This window comes from Tribolium madens, unplaced genomic scaffold (genome assembly GCF_015345945.1).
Source record: "Tribolium madens isolate multiple individuals breed KSU strain unplaced genomic scaffold, Tmad_KSU_1.1 Scaffold_1;HRSCAF=32;Tcas5.2_LG8, whole genome shotgun sequence".
In the NCBI taxonomy this organism is placed as follows: Eukaryota; Metazoa; Arthropoda; class Insecta; order Coleoptera; family Tenebrionidae; genus Tribolium; species Tribolium madens.
Window position 1 is genome coordinate 5,085,613 of NW_025400984.1, and position 26,542 is coordinate 5,112,154.

At 34.2% G+C, this 26,542-nt stretch overlaps 4 protein-coding genes across 4 annotated transcripts; 1 reads left to right on the forward strand and 3 right to left on the reverse strand.

Annotated features, from left to right (window-relative positions):
* Nucleotides 1-706: 706 nt before the first annotated feature.
* On the reverse strand, nucleotides 707-6,737 carry LOC123016191 (mitogen-activated protein kinase kinase kinase 7-like). Its single transcript, XM_044416427.1, has 8 exons — nucleotides 6,546-6,737; nucleotides 6,199-6,498; nucleotides 5,972-6,151; nucleotides 5,675-5,926; nucleotides 5,269-5,493; nucleotides 5,079-5,154; nucleotides 1,105-1,295; nucleotides 707-1,054 (listed from the first exon to the last, which is right to left on the reverse strand). The coding sequence occupies exons 1-8, from the start codon at nucleotides 6,624-6,626 to the stop codon at nucleotides 827-829; spliced, it is 1,533 nt and encodes a 510-aa protein (XP_044272362.1). The 5' UTR covers nucleotides 6,627-6,737; the 3' UTR covers nucleotides 707-826.
* A 77-nt stretch (nucleotides 6,738-6,814) lies between these two features.
* On the forward strand, nucleotides 6,815-7,918 carry LOC123004002 (putative ankyrin repeat protein RF_0381). The gene is made up of 2 exons (XM_044397095.1): nucleotides 6,815-7,427; nucleotides 7,473-7,918. Exons 1-2 carry the CDS (start codon nucleotides 6,815-6,817, stop codon nucleotides 7,859-7,861), a joined length of 1,002 nt encoding a protein of 333 aa, XP_044253030.1. The 3' UTR covers nucleotides 7,862-7,918.
* On the reverse strand, nucleotides 7,861-24,434 carry LOC123004003 (prohormone-2-like). Its single transcript, XM_044397096.1, has 5 exons — nucleotides 24,413-24,434; nucleotides 14,551-14,700; nucleotides 14,033-14,116; nucleotides 11,259-11,583; nucleotides 7,861-8,478 (listed from the first exon to the last, which is right to left on the reverse strand). Exons 1-5 carry the CDS (start codon nucleotides 24,417-24,419, stop codon nucleotides 8,055-8,057), a joined length of 990 nt encoding a protein of 329 aa, XP_044253031.1. The 5' UTR covers nucleotides 24,420-24,434; the 3' UTR covers nucleotides 7,861-8,054.
* On the reverse strand, nucleotides 15,059-16,736 carry LOC123004001 (peptidyl-prolyl cis-trans isomerase sig-7). Its single transcript, XM_044397094.1, has one exon. The coding sequence runs from the start codon at nucleotides 16,543-16,545 to the stop codon at nucleotides 15,106-15,108; it is 1,440 nt and encodes a 479-aa protein (XP_044253029.1). The 5' UTR covers nucleotides 16,546-16,736; the 3' UTR covers nucleotides 15,059-15,105.
* Nucleotides 24,435-26,542: the final 2,108 nt, after the last annotated feature.

Sequence of the window (26,542 nt, forward strand, 5' to 3'; positions counted from 1 at the left end):
ATGTCAATTTAAGCCACGCTTACGAATGACGTGAAAGTTTTAGTTGAAATTTATTTTTGGCGTCAATTTTCCGAAACAATAATGCCAGCAGTACGTGTTTTTATATAAATTCATTAAATTATTTAGATTTGTCATTTTTTCCCTAGCTGACAGGATAAAAATTACAAAAACCGAAGTGATGTTAGTGTAATAAGGCTCATTTTACATTTTTATGTCAGTCTAATGACAAATCGTCCAAAAACATACAGAACTTTTTTTCTGAGGTTTTTCTGTATGTTTTCAAACCTTTTGTTGTTTTTTAGCAAATAGTTTCGCACTTTTTTACTCATTTTTCACACTTCTGTGCTTCTTGACTTATGAATTAATTCAATTTTTTACTGAATATGACCCATCTGTTTTCCGATTGTTATCAAAATTCAAATTATGGGCCCGGGCCAGGTGCCCCCATGCCAACATTTTTCTCAAGGCCGCTCAACACTTGAAAAATTCCGTTTTTACGGACAAGGTGCGTCTCCAATATATCGTTCAAACTATTACCGTATTTCCTCTCTTTCATTCCGCATCGGTGATTTTTCACTATGGGGGTGAAATAGTTATATAATTTTATCAAGCGACACCTGGCACTACCTACACCTGGCTCTTTTTGTCTTGGAGGTGATAAAACTATAGGGGTCTGGTACTGTTATACCAATAAATAATGCGTCACTTATAAATAACCAACTTTATTTACATATACACATATAAAAATTGAGCTTAATCCTATAAAAACACTCTGATAAATAAACAATGAAGGGTGAGGAAAATGAAAGTCGAGGTAATAAATAAGTCAGTCCGTGTTAGTACCATCTCTGGGTACCAAAACCCAGTTATCAATGTTATTTCTCGCCGCGTTATTGTTTTCTCTTTGCCGACTTAGCAACTCTCTCACTAGGACTAAGGACTCTTTCTCCGCTTGCAAGTCTTTGAGAAGTTTGGTGTGTTGTTGTTGTTCTTGAGATTGCGCCGCTAATAGCTTATTTTTCTTTTGCGAAACATACGCGAGCTCAGTTTGGACCTATAGCAAAAATTTCGTCCATTTTTTTTTATTGTAATTTATAAAATTACCTTGAAATACTCCTGAGCCAATTGCTTGTGTTCTTCAAATAGCGCCATTGATTGCGGATTGTCGGCATCTGGAGTGGCAGGTCGTAAATGTGGTTCTAATAAAAGGTACATTTTATCTAAATCGGGATCGGTGCCGTCAGGTGTCGACTTGGTGCTTTCTATGCCTGCTTCTACCGTTGTGTTTTTGGAACCTGGTGGAAAACGTGAAATGATTTTAAAGTAAATAAACTTCTGTTGTTATAAACAAGGAAGAGACTATGCGGTTTGAACTAATGCCAGATTTTTGGGGAAAGACAAACAAGAATGATTACTGTGTGGGAGGGTATTAAAAATTTGATTGTGTTTTGACGCAGATGAGCAATATTGAGGGCCAGAGCTCTTGAGGAAGAAATTGGAACCACAATCATCTGCATAAGGACCAAACACAAGAAATATTTAAAAAAGCATTGCGGAAAGTATTTGATACACATTTATTTTAGTAACTTGACATTACATCGCATACATTTAGTATTTTTACCCTTTTTTTATTAATAGATAAACTGAAAATAAAATAATTACAACAATTGTAGACTGCAAAGGAACTGTTATGTAGAATCTCCATTTTTTATATTTTGTTCAATTTTTTTCCCAATTTAGACCATGGGATTCAAAGTTATCAGGTTGGCGTTTAGTAGAAAAACAAAGTGTCCACATACTGTGTTTCAGCACTCGCGAAATTATTTATTTCTGTGGGAAATAGTTATTGGTATTACAAGGGAGGAAAGTGGAGCGTTTTCTCCCACAGATGGAAGTAATTGCCCGAGACTTGTCAAGGGCAGTAACCACCCAGAGAGGAAAATACACTTTCCTCCAGTGTAATACATATAATTTTTCCTACGACCGACCCAGCAAAACTAACAGTTTCTCTTGATATCCTACTATCGCCATTAAATCTAGCGGCATGTTTTCCCATTTCTATGGGGGAGGTATTTGGCCACTTTTCTTTCTAAATTGGGGTGGAAAGCTTACTTTCTGTTAGGGTCGTAGGAAAAATAATTTTACGTTATTTGTGGCTTTTATTGACAAAGTCTCGGACGAAGTTTTATATACAAGACTATCGATGATAATATCAAATAAACATAATTCAAATACCAAAAAGTCAAATTTTTTTGAATTTTTGAAAGATAGAATTTTTTAAATATTTATGTTCCTGGTATCTTATCCTACTTACAAAGAGTTTCACATAATTTCACGTGATTATTTTGTTCAGTTACTTGCTAATTATAGTGTTGCTCTTTACTCTCGACCTGAAGACGTTTGCGAATAAAATAGTGTATGTTATTTCGAGTAAAACTGAGTTTATTTATGCGGCTCAGCTGAATTATTTGCCTCACTGCGTTCGGTAAAATAAACGTTCAGCTTCGCCACATAAACTATCACCTTTATTCCTAATAACAAAATTATTAATTATTATTAGAATTTTGGACATCAAATTTATGTCAGTTCACAAAATGTCAATGTTGAATGAAACTAGTTTAAATTTATTTTTGGCAGCGATTTTCCGAAACAATAATGCCAGCAGTACGTGTTTTTAGTTCAATAAATTATTTTGATTTGTTGTCATTTTTTTCTCTAGCTATCAGAATAAAAATTACAAAAACCGAAAGTGAGATTAGTTGCCTAAGGCTCGTTTTACATTTTTATTTCAGTCGAATGACAAATCGTCCAAAATTTTATGTCCGCCAGTGTATTAATCGACTGCAGACCAAATTATGCATTTCTTAAAAGGATTTTTTTTATTATGTTATGAAGCATATTCGCAGGGATACAGTGGTTTGTTTTCTTGTTTTTTTTTATTCTGTCATATAGTTTTTTTTATTATATTTTCATATTACACCAAATACCGAATAGTTAAAACAATTAAATCGTACATGGTGGTACAACTCGAATCGATAATAGTTGTCAAAATAATGACTGTATTTTAACTAAATTCGAAGTTACGAAAAAAAAAATACCTGTGTATGTTTTGGTAAACAAATATGTACCTACGTATAAAATTCATTTCACTTTAAAACGACTTTTTATTAACAATTAAAAACATTTTTTGCACTTTTACTTCAAAAAGAGTTAACTTTTGTTTATTTATTCTATCTATTACGTCAACGTAATTAAAAGTGTGAATTTTCCCAAGAATTTGTTTGTTTATGTACTAAACAACTATGAAATTCACTTTTTGGCGACAATCAACAACAAATTTCTAAGAATTTATTTGTGTATTTGCATAGCAAGTCAAAAGAACAACACATTTCTCTGTTTACACTGCAAAGAGCAAAGATATGTTCCTTTTTATTGTTGAAGTAAATTTAATTTTTTTGCAAACATGAATTCAATTTAATTAAATGAAAAAATGCAATAGGAACTCTAAATTAATGCAAGTTTTCTTTAAACAACAAACTGGATTTTTGAAACTAGATATTTAAAAATTAATCATTTCTGATAAAAATAAAAAAGGATGTGGTTGTATAGTAAGAAAATAACCAATCTTTGTGTCAACTGACTACACAAATGTGAATGAAAAACCAAAAGCTCATTGACCAAAATTTGTGTTTGTGAATTCTTTCATATTTCATCAGTCATCACCACTAATGATTGGTTAGAGACGCCAACACATTATAAAACAAGGTCAACCAAACCATAACCCACCGAAGTTTGTTGTTAATTAAAATTTGGAAAACTCACTCATTTTGCTGAATTTTTCACAAAAAATATACAATAAGAAATCATGCTTACAGACAATAGAAACGGAAAACATTCAGTTAGAATTACACAGGGGTGAAAAATTTTTAATTACAACTACGGTTTGCCGCCATCGTCCAGGTGGTCCGTTCGCCACGAATGCACTTCCGGACGTGCAATTTCCATGACATTACATCACAAACTCGATTAATTACACATCCGTCCTTTCAAAAATAAAAACGTGACTAAGAAGATTGTGGCCGAATTTATTTTAGACCTTCCCCGGCTACTTTATGTAAAAATAATCCATCAAATCGATTATTTACCGTTATCAGTCTTGCACTCTTTGAAAATGATCCAACTTCGATGAGTTTCATGTGTGGTAAAAACGCTGGCTCTCGGACAATCACACATTGTACAAAAATCGAGGAAAAATCTCAAACGATACGAAACATGATAAGATTTCGGATAGAATCAATAGGAACGTGTCAATTGTTTATGTTCGGGGGCCACTCGAAAAACTATGCGAGACTACCAGCCGCTGGATAGAAACTGGCAACGGCCGTATGGGTGCAACTGAAATAGCGATACGGAGAAGAGGCCAGGAGAGCCAGCGACGGACTGGCCGAGTTTTCACAAAAATCGACGAAATCTGGACGACCAGAAGTGGTCTTGACACCTCCCCCCGACCACAATAACCCCCCGACATTTTTAACAAAACTGCTACAGAGTTTTCCCCGGAAATGACCTCAAATCAAGGTGGTAAAGTGCGTAAAAGCTGTAAATAAAACTCCACATTTTCCGGATTTCCGAGGCCGGCGTTCAATTTTAGACAGGCCGGCCCTGGCAGGCCGATCAAGAAACTTCCAACTAAACAAACTGCTCTAAATCCGTCTCGCTGAGTCAGCGAGTCTAAAAACAGATGCCCCTTTGGTTAGCACGTATTTAGGAGGAGGAAACGGAATTTCGGCCAAACTGAGTTTAAAGCGCCGGACCTGAACGACGTTAAGGTCACAAAGTGATAAAAATACCGCGACGAATCCGTGCAGACAAGTCGACTCGGCTTTGATCTTATTTTTATTGGTCCGTGTGTGACTAATACTGCGACAAAATAAAAATTATAGCCCCAACACCTGGCCCTCGAGTGTTTTTCTCTTAAAAGAATTGCAAGTTGTTAGCGGCTGAGTCATGCACTAAGCCAATGCTCTCGGTGGCGGCTAAATTTACATACAAGCCATAAGAAAATCGATGAGGCCTACCGTTTTTTGGTACCATCTTATCAAACCCGGGCATGGTTCTTAGCTGCATGTCGACATCCTTTAAATCCCACGCATCCTGTAACAAAACGACTCAATTAATCAAAAACGTTCCAAATCATTTTACTCAGATTCTATTAAAAGACAATTACGTCATGTAACATAACCTCACTTTTGCAGAAATTGCACTTACAGGGCTTATTTTTAAACTGAGGGGTTGACACATTTCGGCACTAGGTTGGGGCAACGACTTCACACAGTTGTCGCCGTTGGTACTAACAGGAAACTGGTCTACTTCTTCCACACAATCCTCATATTCTTCAATTTCCTCATAAACAACGTCATCTCCGTCGATGATTTGCAATGGCTCCTCGGCACCCGGAAGCAAGGAACAAATGACTTCCATTTTTTTCACAATCTGTAAAGCCAAATCTCAATTTTGGTTTTGTGTTACATAACCTCACTTTTTTTTCAATCACAGAAAACAAACCCAAAGTGCACTAATTTGTCTAATACATGTCATAATCAGACTTCGGAAGTTGGATACTCCTAAATAAGACTAATTTTGACACAAAAAGTGTGGTTATGCCAGCCATTACCTCTTGCATGCTCGGTCTTTTGGCCGCCTCCTGATCCCAGCACTGTGTCATCAACTTTTCAATTATTGGGGGACAATTCCTGATTAGAGGGGGCCTCGCTCCGTTGTGTTTTGCCCACAAGATCATAAAAGCTGAAGGATAACCTGACTCTTTAATATGGAAGAATGGTTTAAGTCTTGATAAAACTTCCCAGAGTATTATGCCCCAACTAAATACGTCACACTTTTCAGTATAATTTGATGTCTCAAACACCTGTAAACATGTATTGAAAACTAGTCAAAAGTGTCTCAAAATTACCTCAGGGGCCATCCATGCAGCTGACCCTTTATTGTTGGTCATGATAGCTGTCATATCAGTAGCAGTACCAAAATCACAAATTTTTAATAAGGTGCCCCCGTTAATTAGAAGTAAATTGGGGGGTTTGAGGTCTCGATGGATTAAAGGTTTGGGTTTCATGCCATGTAAGTATTCAACTCCCTGCAAAATCAAATTAAAATGGGTTTTGACTGTGATTTAAGCATTACTTTAGCACATTGGTAAAGCCAGGCCATGGCATTAGCCATTGTGTAATGTACATTAGGTGCATGGTGTAAAATATTAAAGAGAGAACCCCCTTCGGCATATTCCATTACAAGGCAGATATTGGGGGCTTTGGTACAAGCCCCATACAACTTGACAATATTCTCATGTTTGACTCTTGATAATTGTCGGACTTCCACAATAAAAGCGTCTTTGTCATTCTCAGAGACAATGTTTTTAACCGCTACGTACGCATCGCGCCAGATTCCCTTATAAACTACGCCAAAACTCCCCTCACCGACTGCCTGAAACCACAAACGTTTCTTGTGTCCATTACGGAGGGCTATGTTACCTCAAGTTTCTGAATTTCATTGTAGTTGATTTCCTCGACGGTGTACTGATTTAAGCTACCCTCATTTTCCGAAGTCGCCATCGAAATACTGAATTAATCACATATTTGGAAAGATAGCGTCCAAACAACCCCAAATTTATTAAATTTTTCGATAAATATCAACCACCATAAATTTGGTTATGTGTCTTTCATATCAAATGTCACTTTCGTAACGAAAATCTCTAGACTCGTTCAAATTTCGGCGCGAGTGTCAAATTTTTGAATTAATCATGTCGAAAGAACGAGATTTACATAAAAAAGGACAACGGAGCTTTAAAAAAACCGTGAACCCTTTGATGAGCAATGTGGGTAAGAAAGTCCTCCAGAAAAAATTCTTTTTTGCCGTATATACTCGAAACATACCGGAGATTACAAGGTGTTTGAGTAAAGGAGTAGATCCGAATTATCGATCATCAGAATATGGTGTTACACCTTTACATTTACTCGCCGAACGGAATGATTACATACTGGGGTACCGACTATTGGAGTATAAAAAGTTTGACGTGGATGTGAGGAGTGTCCACGGTTTAACTGCCTTGCATCTTACTTGTGTGTTCAATTGTAAAAAGTTTGCTCTTATTTTATTAGAACATGGGGCCAACCCAAATATACACGGCCGCTTCAATATCACAGCTTTACATATATCAGTACAGCAAGATAATTATGGTATTACGATAAAACTGTTGAAATTTGGGGCTGAGGTTAATGTTGTGGACTGTTTTGGCAATACACCCCTCTCTTTGAGTATCATAGACAGGAATAATTATTTAATAGCAAAAACGTTGTTTCAAAATGGGGCCGATATGAGTGTCGAGGATCAAAGACCGCTCCATATCTTCTTTGGTAATTGCAAATTATTAAAACAAAAATATTCTTCAACATTTGTAGAATCGGTTCTCCATTGTCGTACCATTAGTCAAATTGAGTTGGTGCTGCTTTTGTTGGAAAATGGGGTTAATATTAATATGACTGAGCCCCAGTCAGGGCGAAATTGTCTCCATTTTGTTGCCCTTACCGGTTTTTTGGAATTGGCCGTGGTCTTGGTTGAAAAGGGGGCTCACACTCATACTATGGATGTATGTAAACGAACCCCTATCAAGGTGGCTGTGGATCACGCCAATGATATAGTTGCTGATTACTTCCGGAAAGGCTATAGACCCTCTTCTTTACTTACCGCTCTCCCAAAAATTTTCCAGTGGTCTAACAAAGTCAAAGCTCGAATTAACGAGAGAAGACAAGCGGAGAGTGAAAAACAAGCCGAATTGAAACAAAAATAAACACATCATTATGCACAATTTATTTAATATTACGGAATACAACATTCAATAAATATACTGTAAATATTATACTGACTGACTTTTTGAGAGTTATAGTTTGGTAAAACATATAAACATCAATAAACTAGTAACACAGATAGACTTTAAACGATTCAAAAACGCGATATGAGCTCGGGTTTAGTCTAAAAACTTATTACAAAACTAGCCGATGGTAAAGGGGAACATTAGGCTCTCGTTGATTGCTCAAGAGTTGGCTCAGAGTGTAGTAGTCGTTCTTATTGGGGCCATTCAAGTACCTCAGTTCTCTCGTGGGGTCGTTCCGCTTTTTGGCCACCATGAATCGTTTCTTCCTGTTGTCGGCAAATCCGCCCCATCGGCCCCTTTTCTCGAACGGCTTCTCGTCCATGAGGTAGCTGGAGGCGATATCATTATGGCCGGTAGCATGGGGGTACACGGGGGCATCCAACCAGTTTTCATCGTCGTCGAGATTGTCGCTAGTGGTCTCAGGGTCGAGGTTCCAGGGGCGGTAACCGTTGCGTTCGTTTTCGTACAGTGTTAAAATAGTGAGGATCTCGTCGGGGGTGAGGTCCACTTCGCGTTTCATTCGGTTGTCGAGTCTGGAAGAGGATTGAGTGATTGGATTAGATCGGGTTTGTTTCAGTGAAGGAAATGGGTATTGATTGAGCGGTGGGAGGCCCACTGGGAAACAAATAGCAACAAGTTACTTTAATTAGGGATTCTCATAATGGATGTGGGGGAGCTTGGGAACTGAGCTTTTCTAGGCATCTTGAGTGGATTGGCGAAACAAATTTCCATTATTTTATTTTTAACTTCTCTAGTCTTCTACATTTTTGAAGTGTGGTTTTTATTGATTTCGTAGAAGTATAAAGAAAAACGTACAGTGGGGGACACGGAAAACGGGACAGATGTGTTATTCAGTTGTCAAAATTTCTAAACTATTCCTTAGGTACTCATAACCAAGCTTTTAATGTTTGGCATATTTGTCGTTTTGACACTGAAAAAGTCGAAGTTTTTGGAATCCCCAAAGTCACCGAAACATCCCGCTTTGAATAAGAGCTATTGCTTGAGATTTATTAAAAACTGATACAGCTGGCATTTTGCAAAAATTGATGTACAGTGGCGGTCATTGAAAAGTAATACACGGGATTTTGACACATCCTATCAGAATTTAAAAAATTGCATATTTAATGTAATTTTTTCTTTGTCGTGATTGTCTCTGTTCTGTGATTGTCAGTGTCACTGAAAACGTCACTTTTGACAAATCAGTAGTGGTGGACGTCGTCAGAAAAATTTTAAAATGCCGCAATTGTCGAATGTACAGAAATCTATTATTATTACAAGATTAAGGGACAATGTCCCTCTACGATTCATCGCAGAAGAAAGAAAGAAAATGTGAACATAAATGACTGTCCTTAAAACAAAGAAGATTCTAGTGACATTTTAAACATGACAGTGATTGTCAATTTCAAGGGAAAATTTACAACGCCAAATTTTTTTTATTTGTCAAGTGTATTACTTTTCAATTGCCGCGACTGTATGTCAAAGTTAATTTGACAGTTCTTTTTAATATCAATCATAATGACGGCAAAGGTGCATTTACATTGACATTTTTTGAAATGACAAGATAAGACTGCCCAGGATTCCGTGTCCCCAACTGTACACTTCGAGCTTGAAAATTTTTTTCCAACTAGGACGCGTTAACAGCTTAGTGTATTTTATGTTGGTGACAATTCTGTTTGAATTCATTTCCAGATTACATATTTCAATGACAAATGTGAGTTTTTTTGAGTTGAATTCACAGGTTGATGGCTATTTTTACGATCTTTTTAACGTGCTAACATTGATACCAACTGACGCAAAATTCTCTAAATTACAAATTTTTGTTTTTATTTCCTTAAAAACATCGTAATATAGAAAAATATAAAAACGTGTAATAGAGGACCATTCAAGCAATCATTTGTTCCTCAACTCGCTACGCGGCTCGTATCTTCGTTTCAGCATTTTGTTTCAACAACTAATACTGTTAAAAATCATAGTTCGCCGATGATTTTAAAATTTGGTATAGGGCTCTAATTGTTGATTCTAAACAATTTTTTTCAATAACTTTTTGTGGTATTTGCACTTTACTCTTCAGAAAAATATAAAAGATCCAGAAAGTAAAGTCCGTTTCTTTTATTTATGCGTGTGGACTGTGGATCAATTAATAATTCGAATGACGTACCAGATAGCTATCTCTTTTCAACATTTGTAAACAATCTTGGTGCTCTCTCGCTACGTATTTGCATAAGGTCGGTCACACTATTTACCTCACTTTAACAAATGCGATTAAAGTAACGCACAACTAGTGACGTACGTACGTTAAAAGTGTGTCTTACCGTCACGTAGGTCATTTGTAATTTCATTTTTAATGGAGAAAATTGTTTTGGGGCTATTATATTTATATCATCATAACATAATGTCTAATTTTTGACTTTAGTACCAAAATGTCAGAAGCTGTTAAATGTCAGAAACAGACAAAGGTCATGTCGTGTTCTTGATTCACACTACCAGCAAATAAAAAAAAACTGTATTATTTTTGTTAACAATTTGCAACACTGCAATCGGATACGGTTTTGTTTGACAAAAAATACTTGAACTTACAACCACTCAAGATTGTTGAATTGTTGTTAATCAGAATCGTACTCCAATGGTAGGTATCTTTTAAAAATTAGAGACAGGATTGCCAACAGATTTATTCATTTGTAGTTTTTTTGAAAATCTCCAACACATACTTGATTTTTCAAAACTAAAATTATGCTAGAAATTAGTCTTTAAAAAAATGAAAATTTACATCGAGAGTTGTTTCACCTTTCCGGGGACAGTAAGTACTATTTCGATGTTTATTAAAAATCCCCCTACATTAGTTTATTTTTAGAAATATTTGACTATTATTCAACAAACTTTTCTTGTTTCATTTTACCTTAAATTCCACACTATACCATAAAAATCAATATAACAATGTTTATTATTTTAATTTTGTTTTCCCATCAATTTATGATGGTATATGATAATTGTGATTAAGAAATCGATTTTATCTTCGTTCAGTGTAAAAATCTTAATTGCTCGTTGCTTGTCTCTGCCTTCATCTGTTTACGCCAATTATTCAAATTCTCGTCGAATTGCTCTCAAGGAAACTCACTCTTTGCACTTTTCCAAATTGGGTTATTTCCATAATTAAAAAACACCCTAATTAAATAAAGTGCGCGTTTGTACGTCGCCCCCGATCGATAATACTTGTTTCACAAGAGACATAGCGACAGTGACGCAAACCCTATCGATTTTCCGTCCGTCTCCTTCTCTCCAACTTGTTGCTAATAATCCGTTTCTGGTCACTTACCTGATCTTTCTGGCGTCCCGACGTTTACGACGTCGTTGATCGTCGTTCCCGTAATACCTGTATTGGTTCAACGGTGCTGGATCACCGTATAATTCCGATTTAAGAACTGCATTTTCCAAAGCTTCGTCGAGTTTTTCTTTGTTGGTTCCGTAATGGAAACCCTTTTCGTATTCGGCGATTGTTTTGTCATCGAAAGGGTTCTCGGAGTTGTAAAGGCTGGATTGGATGTCCGTCAAGCTGTCTGGATTCTGGTACAGACTTTGCTCTTGCTCCCAGTCGGAGAGCGTCTGCTGATCTGGACTCGGGTTTTTCAAATTGTTGGCCCCTGCCAACAAAAAATACGTGGTTTATTTTATGAGTGTCATTAAGAAAATCAAATTACATTTTGTAGTATTTCGATATGCAGAGTGAACTTTCTACATTGTTTTTTCACCAGGTGATTCTATGCAAAAATTGTAAGAATTTACTAAATATACCAACATAATAAAAATGAATCCTAATCCTGGTTTCTTCATCTAGTTTGGCAATAATTGGAAGTGCAAAATAATTTATTGATTACAAATTTCTAAATATACAGGCTGCGCCAGAATTCGGGCCCCAGAGCAAAATGCCATATAAGGTAAGATACCAGGAAAATGGAAAACAACTTCGAATTTATGAGAGTTTAAATTATGCACTTTGACTCTATTTATTTCTGTTGGAAAAATAATTTTCCAAGTTTTTTTGCTACAGGCTATTAGAAGAGGAAATAAGGAAGCTGTATCCTAAATTGTAACTTTGTTCAATGTTATTTGTGGCTTTTATTGGCAAAATGTTTATACCTTTACTAAATAATTATAAAAAAAAACATTTACAAGAACATCAGTATCATTAAATTCTCTAGGGCACGAGTTCTGGCGCACCCTGTATACAGTTTATTAAAATTTGTACAACAATTTGTATAAAAGTTTTAGTAAAATGTCATTCGATAGGGAAAAATCAATCGTTTCAGGTTAGGTAGAATATATTTTGAATTCAATTTCAAAACACATTTATTAGTTGTAATGCTTTGTAGATGTGTTTTATTTTTTGCCCGGCGCATCCACCAGTTTTCTTTTCTTTCAATTTGTTTTTCAGACAAAATCAAAATAAAACAACAGTAAAAAGAAAGCAATTTTATTTGCTACTTCTCTGAATTGTTTTTATCGTCTTTCCAAGGTTATGCGACCGAAATGAAAACAATTTAGCGTGCTTTGTCTGCAATTTATCACAAAGATAATCCTTTTCCCTTTTCGTTTTTTAAAATTATTAGAAAAATTTATTGACTTTGTTGTGATGCTTTATTTGTCAGAAAGCCTCTCAAAGAAGTACAGAGTTATTGTGAGTAACAATTAAAACTGAGACTTTATGTAGAACTGTGGTAATAATCAAATATCGCTTCAGAGCGAATCAATTTCATAATGGATATTTTATTTAAGGTTTCCACGCAATCTCGTCGTGTCTTTGTCTTGAATTAAAGTTGATGCTTAATCAGATGGCTTTTTTTACAAAATTTCATTTCGTCCTCGTTTGAGAAAGTAGCACTATTGTGTTTTATTTAATTTTGAAGTTAAACTAAAAGAATGGATGTCACGTTGTTGTTTGTATAAATATCACGTCGCTGCGTTCTCATAATTCGCATTTTTATTCAAACAACATGTCGCTATTTTTCATTGTTGGCATATTTCTTGGTAATCGGGTACAATCTCTTTAAAAGAAAATGTTTTCTTTAATGAAACTAAAGTAGATTTATGTGTTTTTCATTTTTTATCAACTGTAATAACTTTTTATGACTGAGTTTTAATTACTAGTATTAAAGTTTCTCATATAAATCCGGTTTTGTACGAAAGTGTGCTTTTAGTTTTTGCAATTGCTGTTACACTGAGAAAATAACAAGAAACGAAAAAATACCTTTTCACAACAATTTTAAAACTCTCAAAGAATGTCAAATGTTAAACAGCAAATAACTTTATTGTAAAATTAAGTAAAAAAAATTACTGTTGTTAATAAAATTAGTCAAATACAAATTTAAACAAAAGGATATTTTATTATTTTCTTTGTAAACAAAACTCTCTTGAATTTCATATTTGAAAAGTTTCTTTACTCTTGAATAATTCTTTCCAACAAATCCCTCTAGAACTGCATTGTAACGTACAATAACAAAACACTAGACTTTTGGTTTAGAGAATTTCATAAAACAGTTTTAATAATAAACCCGGCACCTCCACCAAAGTTCCACCAAAAGATTAAAACATAAGTTCTGAAAATTTAATTTTAATTTTCTCTCAAAGAAATTCTTTATTTGTCTCGTCTCAACTCATCGTTCAAAAACCCTTACTTAAATAAAAAAACGAAACTAATTCTCTCGGAATTTAAGAAAATTGTCTCTAAAACTTTGTTTCGAATTAATTTATTCAATATCCAACACCTCCGCCAGAAGTGTATGGTGGGCGTAGAATCCTTTTAGAATTATGACATTAAAAAGTAATTTCTTTAAGCAAACAATGCACTAAAACTTTCCATTAATAATTACTTTATTACCAATTACTGTTTGATTTTATCAATAATTTCACCTTGGATCGATTGCTTGCTTGCAAGCTAGATTTCTAGGGTCACAAAGTGCCACGTGTAGCTTTTATTTGGAATAGACCACATTAATTAGTCTAATTAAGAATTCGATCTGTTTACAACACCCAATCAAAGTTTGATTAAATTGAAATCAATAATTAAAATCTTTGTGATCTTAATTACCTTACCTCTTTTAATTGCAGTTGGTTTACTATAATAAGGGACTTCTCTGCCATGTTCTCCTACATTTAATTGCGGATGGGCGCGTTTAACTGAAACAAAACAAAGATTGTAATTATGATGTAGATTGTAATTTGTTGTGATAATAAACGCAGGTAAGTGCTGCTCAAACAAAATGTTAGAGTTATCTACCCTTTCATTTATGTTATGAAAAGATAGGCAATTACAATTCGAAATGAAATTTGACAATACTTAACACTTTAGAATTTTAATAGGTACAGGAGAATGCTTTCAGGACAACCTCCTCGAGTTTCTCTCAAGAATGGTTGAAAATCCGGCAAACTCCTAATAAATCTTGAGAGCTTTTCTCTTAAATTTATCGCTTTGTTGAGCCGCGTTTCCTTCATTAGCTACTTTAACAATCCATTAGTAAAACGCCAGAATGAACCTCTCAGTCCTTGTAAAATATGCAACAGATCCCGAAATCGATAAGCCCCAAACCTGTTGCTGCCTTCGAAAAACTCACCTTTATTATTCCGCAATTCATTGGCTTTGATTTCTTCAACTAGCGATGCCGGGATGGCGAACGACAGAGCAAGACATGAGGCCAGTGTTGCCCACCTTATGCTCCAGCGCAGTTCCATGGCGTGTGATCCCTCGGAAACGCTGAAAACTACTGAAAACCGGGCGGCTGAAGTCGAGTGAATGAGGTGAGCGTGGGCGACACTACTACGCAATCCCCGACGGAGGAAAAATGAAAAACTACGCACGATTTCAATTGTTAACGCAAATGGGTGGAATAACGAGCGAAGACGCCGATTGCGCGAAATAAATTAAGAAACGGGCGTAATGACCGGAAAAGATATGCTAAATTATGGAAAAAGAGCAGATCTCAGGCGCCTATTTTATTATTTCAGGAAAAAAATTGCAAAATCGAGAAAGACACGTGGCATTTTTTGCAATTTTGTGATGGTTAAATGAATAATAATTAATTCAATGTCCCCCTGATTGACGGGTTAATTAAACAAGAAAACTCAAGACTTAAAAAACTTTATTTACATAATTGACAGCCATATTAAAATTATGAGTCAGAACTACTGCTACATCTCTTCTTTTTCTTCGATTTTTTCTTCTTTTTTCTGTCTTGTTCGCTGTCTGAATTGCTTCTTTTTGTGCTTTTCTTCGTTTTGTCCTTGTGTGACTTTGATTGTTTTTGGTTTGGCTCCACACTAGACGACCTATCGCGTCGTTTCTTTTTTGTTTCGTATCTTTGTACTGTTTTGTGTCTTTCTTCTTCTCTTCGTTCGTCTCGTCTGTATTTTGGTGACCTTGAACGATCTCTCCGTCTGTCATAATATCTATCTCTTCTATCGTCATGTCTCCTGTCTCGGTAGTCTTTTCTCCGCTCGTCAGACTTATGTCTTCTATCATCATTTCGTTTTTCTGGTCTCCTCTCCTTGTCTTTTTTCTCCCCATTTTTCTGATAGTGACCCTTGCCCAAATCCTGGTCTTTTTCGCCCAAATTCCTAACGCCTCTTCCTTTGCCCAACCACTTAATTTTTGACACCGACTGACTGAAATCAACATGAATCCTCCTATCGTCAATGAGGACATTATCCATCTTAAAATATGCATCTTCGCAGGACTTTTTATCTTCAAATTCGACGAAAGCATATTGTAGTGAATCTCCAGTCTTCCGATCTCTGATCACTTCACAAGATTTAATTTTCCCAAATCGACTAAAAATAATTTCAAGATCGTCATCGCTCGTCACTGGATTTAATTTACAAACGAAGAGAACATTTTCTGGGGGGGCCATCTCCGCATCCGGGATATCCCCCACCATTTCTAGAATCGTCGCCCTTGCTTTCGCCTCGCGCTCCGCTAACATTTCGCTAATTTCCTGTGCTGTCTTGCCTGCCGTTTCATCGATTTCTTCATCAGGGGCTATCCGGCCCCCTTTCAATCGCTCTGCACTCGGTGAGGGTGACCTCGAGGGGACCCTCAACCTGTCTCCATCCGGAAATGGGTCATCCAAAATAACAGTATGTGTAATTCTGATATCCTGATACGGTCTATCGTCATTATCACAAATCGCCTCATTCATTATCTCCAATACATCCAACCCTTCGACGACTTCCCCAAAAACACAATGTTTTTCATCCAAGTACGTCAGTTCGGTCCCCAGTGTGAAAAAAAACTGAGAACCGATCATGTTGTCTTCATTACCAACAAACGAAATCAAACCCATGGTTGTATGTTTGATACGCGGGTTTGACTCTGGTTCAAAAAAACGTTTATGGGGGCCTTCAAACACTCCGAAGATTGATTCACCACCAGTGCGGCTACCGGTGGGGTCACCGGTTTGGGCAATGAAACCGCGACTCACGGTGTGAAAAAGGCTGTAGTTGTAGTATTTGATTTTGCACAGTTTGAGGAAGTTGAGGCATGCTCGGGGTCGACGCTTGATGTACAAATCGACGGTTATGTCCCCTAAAGTGGTCTCGATCACCACTGACATTATGAGGTTATGTGAGGTTAAGTTAATTTAAAACAAAATACAGGGCTAAATGAGTGGCCGGACGCAACGTAATGTTGAGAAAAGTTTCGAATGCAATGTCTTTTGTCACAATATCACGATATATAACTGTAATTCACAATATTATTCACTTTTTTCAAGTTCAAAACAGTTGACATATGACATATGAAGCTTTGTGACGTTCTTACGTTACAGTTTTCTTTAATATTCAAATATCTACTTTTTGAAAAAAAAAAATGTATTTTTTTTGTAGTATTGTGTATTGTTTAAACCTTGATTCAAATGCTTTTAAAATAGGTTTTCAATTTATTTATCAAAAATATAATAAAATTGAAATATTTTATGCAGTGACATCTGCTACATGACATGTAAAGTGTGTTACAATTTTCTTTAAATTTGTTAATTAGAGTTACAAAACTATACAAAATTAAATAAAATAAAAAGCGTAAGAATTCTATTAAACTGTACATTAAATTATTGCAAAAGTAAAAAGAGTGTATAAAGTGTAAAGGTAACTGTAACTTGAATAAGGGTTGGTTTTACAGAATACTGTAATTTAAAGCGCTAAAAGGTTTAGGGGAAGTACTAGAAGTGCAGGTTGTTTTACAACGATGCCGCAGAAAGCCATACGACCTTTTTGTCCTGTCTAGAATTCTGCAATAGGCTGGACTTAATAATACAAGTTGTTGCTCCTGTGAGAACTACCTGTCTCACCTTTTTTGGATCATTAAAATTGAAATATATTTTTTTCTGGATTTCGCGTGTAAATGGTTTGATTTTGCTAGATAGTCCCAATGTCGCGTCATGTCGCCTAACCGCCTGTCCTTAATAACAAGCGGACAAATCGAGTAAAACCCCTGGGAGTCAGCCGGACACGAGCACGGCCAACCCAGATGCGACATCTCGATTGTCTATTGTCTGCACGGCCAACTCCTCTCCCGATTGAATTAAGGGCAAATTTAGCTTATTGCTTGGGGACTGGTCCTTTAAACCTTAGTAGGCAATTCTTGCACCGCGTTGCATTATTAAGTGCACCGGCCCTGCGTTTATTATTATCATTTCCACGACGCTCTAGATAAAAGAAGCTCATGTTTTATTCCTTTTAAGATTTTTTTCCTACGCTCTCGTATTTCTTCTTGTTAATAATTGATCACATCTCGGTCCACCAGACTCCCTAATTAACACGTCCAAGTAAAACAAAAGACGGTCGAAAATGTCGGAATTATTTGTTTGGTAGCTTTTGTGTCGTCGTTTGAGGCGGATTCGTGACGTACAACGTCTAAACTAACTTTGTTAATTGGTGGTAATTGGCGGTGACACTTGAAGGTGTCTGCGTTCTGTGCAGCTGACTCGAACGCTAAATTAAGTTTTGAAAAGTTAGGTTAGGGCGATGAAACTCCCCCGAGCGTGAAAAGTTATTTTATGTAACCGAATCTTGACGCCATGTCGCGTAATTGTTGTCCTCACCCTTCAATATCACAACTTTAATAGGCGCCAAAAATGAAGAGACGCAAGAACTAAATCTTCGCTTTGGTTGGACAACCTGTAGATTTTTACAGCTAATACAATGGCGGGGACGGAATTTTGAACATCAAAAAATGTCAATGTAAGCTACGCTTTATTGTCGTTATGACTGACGTTTGAAACTAAAATTTCAAAGTTTTGCTTGAAATTCATCTTTGGCATCGATTTTCCGAAACAATAAATTATTTTGGTTTGTTGTCATTTCTTCTCTAGCTGTTAGGATAAAAATAATAAAAACGGAAAAAAAATGTGATGTTTTTTTAATTTTTTGTAGGTAATTATTATTGTCATTTTTTATTAAAGATTTCAAAAAATATTGGGAATATTTTCTTTCATTTGCTGCTTTCTGACATTACAATAATGGCATAGTGTTATTTGACCCTATGTAACTACTTTTTATTAACTTTTATTTTTTTTTAATTTCTTTAAACAATAATTTTTTACTAAAGTAGAAAATATTATATACAGTTGTCCCAGCGAGTTGAAAAAGTCTGTTAGTGACCTTTAAATAGTAAAATTAAAAAAAATAAATAGGACATTGATAGATACTAATCTAGTCCATCGCCTAAAATTATTTTCAACTATACAGTGGTCTCAAAAATTAGTTACAATACAAACTTGTGTTTTTTTAAATGAAACACCATATGTTTCTTAGCGTTTTTGGATGTAGATTTTTATGGCAATGTTTTTAGGCTAAATTTTTATTGGTCAATTTTGCTTAGTTCTAAAAATAAAACAGTTTTTTAGACGAAAACATGCATTTTTTAAAAACTTATTACACAAAAACTAAGACATCTAGAAATTTTTTTTACTACCGTAAAGAAGAAGGTACAAGCTATAAGGTTGTAATATTTTTATAGTGCGTTGCATTTGCAAAGATAAAAAAAATGAAGGCGTTTGTTAAAAGTTCAATAATTTAAAAAAAATTAATAGAACACCCTATTTATTGTTTTTGTATTTAAAAGATTATTAAATTGTCTTTCTACTAAAATTATTTACTTTTAAGTGTTTATAATCAATAACTAAACAGATATTTAACGTTAAACATTAGAAAAATAATTACTATTGTTATTTCAGTAGCCAAAAAGTGCACAGTTGCACAAGAGATGGAATAATATCACTTAATAATCACATTTGTGTTAAACTGAATACATTATTCTTTATTTTTACAATAAAATAATTCGAATTTCGGTATTTATAACGACTTTTACTATCTCTGGATAAATCAACAGATCAGTGATCCGCGGTGGAATTACTATAGTTGCCATGGTATTAGCAATGCTCAGATATTGATAGAAATTGTTGCTACAATTATTATTGAATGTTAAATATCTTTTCATTTATCAATTCAAGACATTAAAAGTTTATTTTTTAGATAGACAATTTGTCAATCTATTAGATGCAAAAATAAAACATAGGATGTTTCATTAAATTTTTTAAAGTTATTTAACTTTAAACAAACTTCTTAATTTATTAATCTTTACAAATACAAGAGCACTAAAAAATTGCTACAGCTTTAAATACTGTACTTTCTTCTTTGAAGAAGTACAAAAAATGTTTTAGCTGTTTTAGTTTTTGTGAAATAAATTTTTAAAAAGTGCATGTTTTCGTCAAAAAAACGTCTTATTTCTAAAACTAAGCAAAATCGATTAATAAAAGTTTAGCGTAAAAACATTGTTTTAAAAGGCTACATCCAAAAATGCCAAGAAACATAAGGTGTTTTATTTAAAAAAACACAAGTTTGTATCGTCACTTATTTCTGGGACATGCTGTATGGTTGAAAATAATTTTAGGTGATGCACTAGATTAGTATCTATCAATGTCCTATACAATTTTTTTACATTTTGCCATTTAAAGGTCACTAATGGACTTTTTCAACTTGCTGGGACACCCTGTATGTCTGTACCAAGAAATCTAATATGTATGTACCTTTCAAATTATAAAGAAAAGAAATTTAAAATTAGAAAGTTGCATATAGCACAAAATATACTACGACATTTAGAAAAAAAATAATATTGTCAGCTTATACTATATTAAAAGCCATTTATAGTTATTTATTATACAAGACGATAAAATTGAATTTTATCTTTGAGAGCAATTTATCGTCGAGGCGTCAGCCAAGACGCAAATATGCTCGAAAAGGTAGTGAAAATTTTATGGTCCTCACTAATTTTGTAGTCAATTTGGTCGATATTTATAAATGTCAAAGTAAAATTCAACAATGAAGTCTAATGTCAAAGATCTTTAGCAACTAACAACTGCAGATATACAACAATGGATGTATTTTTTATCATCTAGACGATGAAATTTCATTTTACCATGAAGAAATAGATAAAATCCAATTTTAACATAGAGAGTTTTTTTTAAATTACCTGTAAGTATATTATATTAATTCAATAAAAAATAAATAAAATCCTGATTTTAATTAAAATTGATAAACAAGTAATGCATAATAAGACAAACATAAATTAATTATAAGTAGTATAAAACTGATGGCTCTTCTCCCTTTTCCTAAAGTGAGTTGCCTTTAAGTGTAATGAAAATAAACCGCACACACGTGACCCTCGTCACTGCCTGAATTAAGCAAGTAAAAACTTGAAGAAAAATCAAGTTGAATAATTAAAATAAATGAGAAAGTTGTCGGGGCAAAAACCCTATCGTGAAAAGGGATGCATTTGCAAAAACTATCGTCATGAAATAATAAAATTTTGTATAGTCTCTCGGGTAAATATTTAGCAGGCCTTAAAGCGTGCCACACGCTATTCTAAAAGAAACAACAATCTCGTAACAAAACATGACACAATCTATCGAAGTCTGACAAGTACATCAGTCAACATTTGCTGGTCTGATTGCACACCGAACTGCAAACGTCCCATCAAACACTAAACCGAATCGGGTGAAACTCTGACATGAAATTTGTTTGGTCGACTGCAAAGTATGGGATTTGCATAGAAAGTAAACGAAACTTGTGTAGTTAGCAGTTCGTTTCGTCGCCTGTACTTATCACATATGCACCTCCCAGTACATGAGGGAAAACTATAGAGTTCCAAGTGTTTGAAGTGTTAATAATTAATTCTCTTTGCTGCCGGTGTTGCTCTAACGAGGATTTACATATTGCACCTGATTTTTTCCAAATTCGAATTTCCCGCCTCTGCAAATTGGAGACTTGCTTGTTTTAAATCAGACGATTTCTTTGATGTTATCCTTGAATTACAATTTTTCGAGTGTCGCTTAATTCGCTTAATCTGACTGGGGGAAGGAAAGATTTGCTCAAGAAGCCAAAAGCATTTTAAAGAATCTTAAAAATTGTACTCGTTAAGAACGGGGACGTTGAGGGAGTTAGCAGAGACGTGCCCCAATTAGTCATGAGCTTCTTTCACACGTCGAAAGACCGACGAAAGCAAAGACGTGCCGCGTAGATTGCTGGAGAATCTGTCGTCATTAGCTTCGGATTTAATGATGTTTCACGGGAGGCTGCATCAAGACGTAGTCTTCGACACTCGAGTTAAGTTTTAACGATTTTATTGCGTCGCCTACAGATATAAGCGGCGTAGTGTGCAAATGTCCACCTTTCCATAAGTTCTCAGCATTTTTTTGTAATAAGGGTAACAATTAACACTAAAATTGCAAAAAAAGCGAGCTTTTAGGTCTAAAAATGTATACAGGTAACTTTAATATAGTTTAATTTTAAGTTAAATTACAAGAGGTAATAGTAGAAGACAAAAGTTGTAAAAATAATTCAACCTGCCTTATTTGAATAGTATGTGAGAGGTAGAAGGTTTTAGTCGCCGAATAAATTCAAAATTGGCTCGCAGTCTTTAATGTTGTATACGAACAAATATTATTACGTAATCAAATATGATCTCTGAGGTTAGCTCTTCAAAATATATTACACTGCTTTAAAAAAAAGAGTTGAATAAGTTGAGTCATTTTGACTTCTTTAGTAGCATTACTTTTTAAAAATTTCTGTACAACTATTAAAATCATCCTGTAATAAAACCTGTAAAATACTGAATTAGATTGAAAAATAGTATACATATTAAAAAACAAATTTCAGAAGATCAGTCTTGAAGCACAAATTTCAAGTTTAAAAAACGAGTGTCGTAGCCACGAGTTATTTTAAACATGAGTGCTTCAAGGTCTTATGAAACGATTTTTTTTATATTATTTTTTGTAGTTTCCTGTCTTTATGCTGTATTTAAACAAAAATTTCTACTTTAATCGATTTAGGGATTGTTGTGACGTTTGGCAATGTCTTCATTTTAAAAATCAAAATTTGATCTAGTCGCCTTTTAACTATTAAATGTCGCACATGATGACCTCGCATTCTTTAAAAAGTCTATTAGAGAATCAAAGTAGAAGTAAATTACAAAACAAAATTTTTGGGTACAGGGTACCTAATAGTTGTGCAGAAATTTAAGGGTGCTAGTTGAAGAAAAAGAAAATCAAAATGACTCAATTTGTTTTATGTGAGGGTTGATAATTTTCAAGAAATAAATATAGATGAAAGTGGGGCAAAACGGTGATGCTAAAGTTGATAGTTTCTAAGACATAGGAATGCAACTTTAATTTTAGCCTTCACAAATATTTATCAAAAAGATAGCATTTCAAACAGATTGCAAATATTTTTAACATTTCCAAGTTTAAAGGTGCTAAAACTTTAAAGATCATATTTGTTTACAGTTTTTGTCCGTCATTTCAAATTTTTGTAAAACTATATTTCATTAATCTTTTTTGCACTTTTTTGGCGTAAAATAGACGCTTATTATGAAAAGTAGTTTTATTTTTTGTACTCAATGTTAAAGAGTGCTTTTATCAACTAATTTTTAACTACTCCACTTTGACCAGTGTATTCATCAGCCAGACACAAGAAATTCTAGTATGTGAATACAAAATAAAACGAAATATTACACACGACGATAAAGATTGTTTATCTACTCGTGAAAAAAGTCCACTCATGACTTTGTCACTCGTAAACTTAACCTTTTCACTCGTAGATAAATAATTTCTTTATCGTTTTGCATAATAAATAACTATTATTTTCAAACGTCACAAAAGTGACTCTTTTATGGCTAAAATAAGTAAAAGTTTTACTTTTCAGGAATGGAGTAAAAAATCTGTTTTTTTTTGCTTTTCTTTTTACCATGTCATGTACCAGTACCAGTGTTGTCTTTTTCGTTGCTTCAGCAATTTCTGGAGAAGTCCATTATTTAGATCATCAGAATTCGACGTTTTGCATAACTAATTCCACACTTTCACTACTTAAAACAATAAACGATTTGGAAAATCTCAACACAAACTTCAATACCTTTATTAAGATTTGATTGCAAAGCGTCTTGATTATTTTGTTTATTTATTTGATAATTATATAATTGTTCTTTACTCTTGATCTAAATACGTTTGCGGATAAAAGATTACAGTAGAACCCCTCTATAACGAGAATTAAAGGGGCCAACGTATTTGTTCGTTATAACCGATTTTCACTGTAAACAGTCATGGATAATAAAAGTTTTTACAAATGTGCTAAGAAAATTATTTATTAAATACGGATATTAAAGAAGTTTAAAACAATATTTAAGAAATAAAATCTGTAATTTGTAATGTTTTTTGTAATGAAGCATTTTTATCTTATCAATTGCACTTTCCAAGGCTCTTGTGTTTGTTTTTTAAAATTATTGGCAATGTAGAACTCGCTAAATTTTTCTCTTTTGTAGATTACAGCTTGTTTTTTACCACTTTTATTATTGATATTTTTTCTTTCATAGAAAATGATTTTCTTTTCGAGGACGACATATTGATATAGAAAGACGAAGTGTTCTCTGCTTGAAAATTTGTTCAAGACTGAGAAAGTGAGAAAACTGAGATTATTAGCACGCAAAAGCAATAATTCCAAAAAAATTCTATGCAAAAAACGTAATGGAGACTCACAGCATTTTTATTTCTTCTAGGAACTTTCATTATAACCGTTCTGTTTCCAAAATTTCTCAGAATTTTTCGCTATTACCGATCTTAGACAAAATAAAAGTTTTGATATATCAGAAAAATACTCGCTATAGGTAGAGGGAGAATTTTACATAGAATAGTATACAAAACGGCCAGAATTTACTCGTTATAGCCGATTTTTTGTTGTAACCGGGACTCGTTATAGTGGAGTTCCACTCTATACCTATGTTATTTGAAGTAAAAGTGATTTTAAGTGTCTGGGCTGAATTATTTGCGTTCGGCGAAATAAACGTTCAAAAACGTTCAGCTTCGCTACATAAACAATCATTTTTACTTGTAATAACACAAAATACTATTAGTTTAAAAACAGAAAACTTCTTACATTGCATGACATTATAAGGTTTTCAGTTTTTGCACCACAAGTTGATTTCTTTTAACAAGATACTTAATTTTGTTAAAAAGTTATGTCACGTCGCATGATTTTAAATTGACACTGATCACGTGACCACATTTTGTCCACCACCCTATAAATAATTTCGTCCACGCTTCCGAATTTTGCTGACTTTTCGGTTTCCGTATTCCGCTGCGATCATCCCTCGGGACCACCTCTTTGCATGGCACATGCGGTGAATTTCCGAAAACTCGACCATCACCCCGCCATCTTTCAATCTCGCATCAATAACACCCCTCGCGCTATATAGAACAACGTCAACTTTGCAATTTATTTAGCCTTAAATTTCTTTTTCGTCGCGTCGCGGATACGGTGTAAGATTGGCCAAGTAAACAGCTCCCAGAAGGCGCGTCAAAACTTAAATGTCATACGGCGGATTCCATATGTGGCCGGAGGGGGCGATTCAAATGGATTCTTCGCGTTTTGTCTTTGTCGGAAGAGTTGAGAGCGAGTGGAAGAGGAAATAGGGAATGTGTCGTGTCATATTCGGACCATATGTTTTATGTGGGTACGGATGGAATATGTGTTAGGAAGCAGACGCGGTATTTTGCTTTTTATGGATCTGGGGGCTTTATGGATAAATCGGTGCCGCAGCGAAACTCAAACAGTGGTTCAACTTTAGCGCGAGTGCGTTAATTATCCAGATTGTTATTTGTTCATTAAAACTCTTTCAGGTACACACTTTAATGTATTTAAAATACCGTACAGGTACAGATATTTACTGGATTTTAAAAATAATAATTTTTTAAGTTTTTTTTTAATAAATATTAAAATATCATTAACGACAGTTTCATCGGTCTATGACCAATTATTTTAGACTTCAGATTTTTCTTCTTTCTCCGGTAATCTCATTAACTTCATGAGCCTTTTATAAAATCTCGTATATTTTTGACAATTTCATTCTTAATATGAAGTAGTCATTGTCTATTACTTATTTAGTGACATAATAGGTATTTAAAAAAATAAATTAAGAAAATTAAATAGTATTATAATGAACAAAGAAAAATAACAAATAATAAAAACAAAAGCAAACTAAATAATACGTACGATAGCTAACAAAAGTTATTATTTTTGTAATAATATGCAGCAGTTTTCCTGTTTGCCTTAACAAAGAGACACTCTACAAGTTACACCCTGCCAGTTACTTCAACGAAATAGAAAAAAATTCAGTGCCACCATTTATGACTTTTTCAGTTGAGTACAGTGACGGACAGTGAATTTTGTCCAACCAATTTCCATGACAGACTAGAAGTGTAAATTAGTCTTTAGGTTTTTCTAACCTTGTTTGAGAACTTTGATGAACATTTATCATGTTGACAATATGCCCGATATTCCTCACATACTTTTTACCTGTGCTTTGTCTTACATTGCTTGAGGTATAGTACATACCAATCCATTTTTAGATTGGTCCAAAATGTATAAGAATTTAATTAAACTTGACAGTGTCAGTTATCATGACAATAAAGCACAGGCTACAGTAAATTTTTGTGAATTCACAGAAATTGGGTGGACGAAATGCACTGTCCATCACTGTACGTCATCAACTAATCAAATTTATCAACAAAGTTCATGTTATTGTTGTAATTTTCTACAACATCAGGACATATCACTCATCTAATATACCTCAAAAAACTAAGAATAATACGAAATACAGTTAGTAAAAATGCAAAATTTTATCAGTGTAATGTTAAGCAAAAGTGGTTACCTAAATAAGCTGGAAATGCTCAATGACGTCATGAAGCCTACTAGTCGAAATAGGAAAGTATTTGCCTGATAAACCCAAGGATCGAAATTCTAATCCCAATGAAAGAAATTTTTTTGTTTTATTTTTTTTTTGCTCTTTCTATTTATAATAATTATTATCCATTATGTGTATATTCTCAAAAAACAATTCATTTTTTTTAAGTTAAAATAAGTATCATAAAAATGTAGGTATTTCAAATTAATTAATAAATTGTATAGTTTTCTAATTTTAAGTTCATTGATTGTAAATAAAAAAATGTGGTAAATTCTACAAGAATAACGTCTGTATTATTAAAAATATTACCATTAATGAGCAAA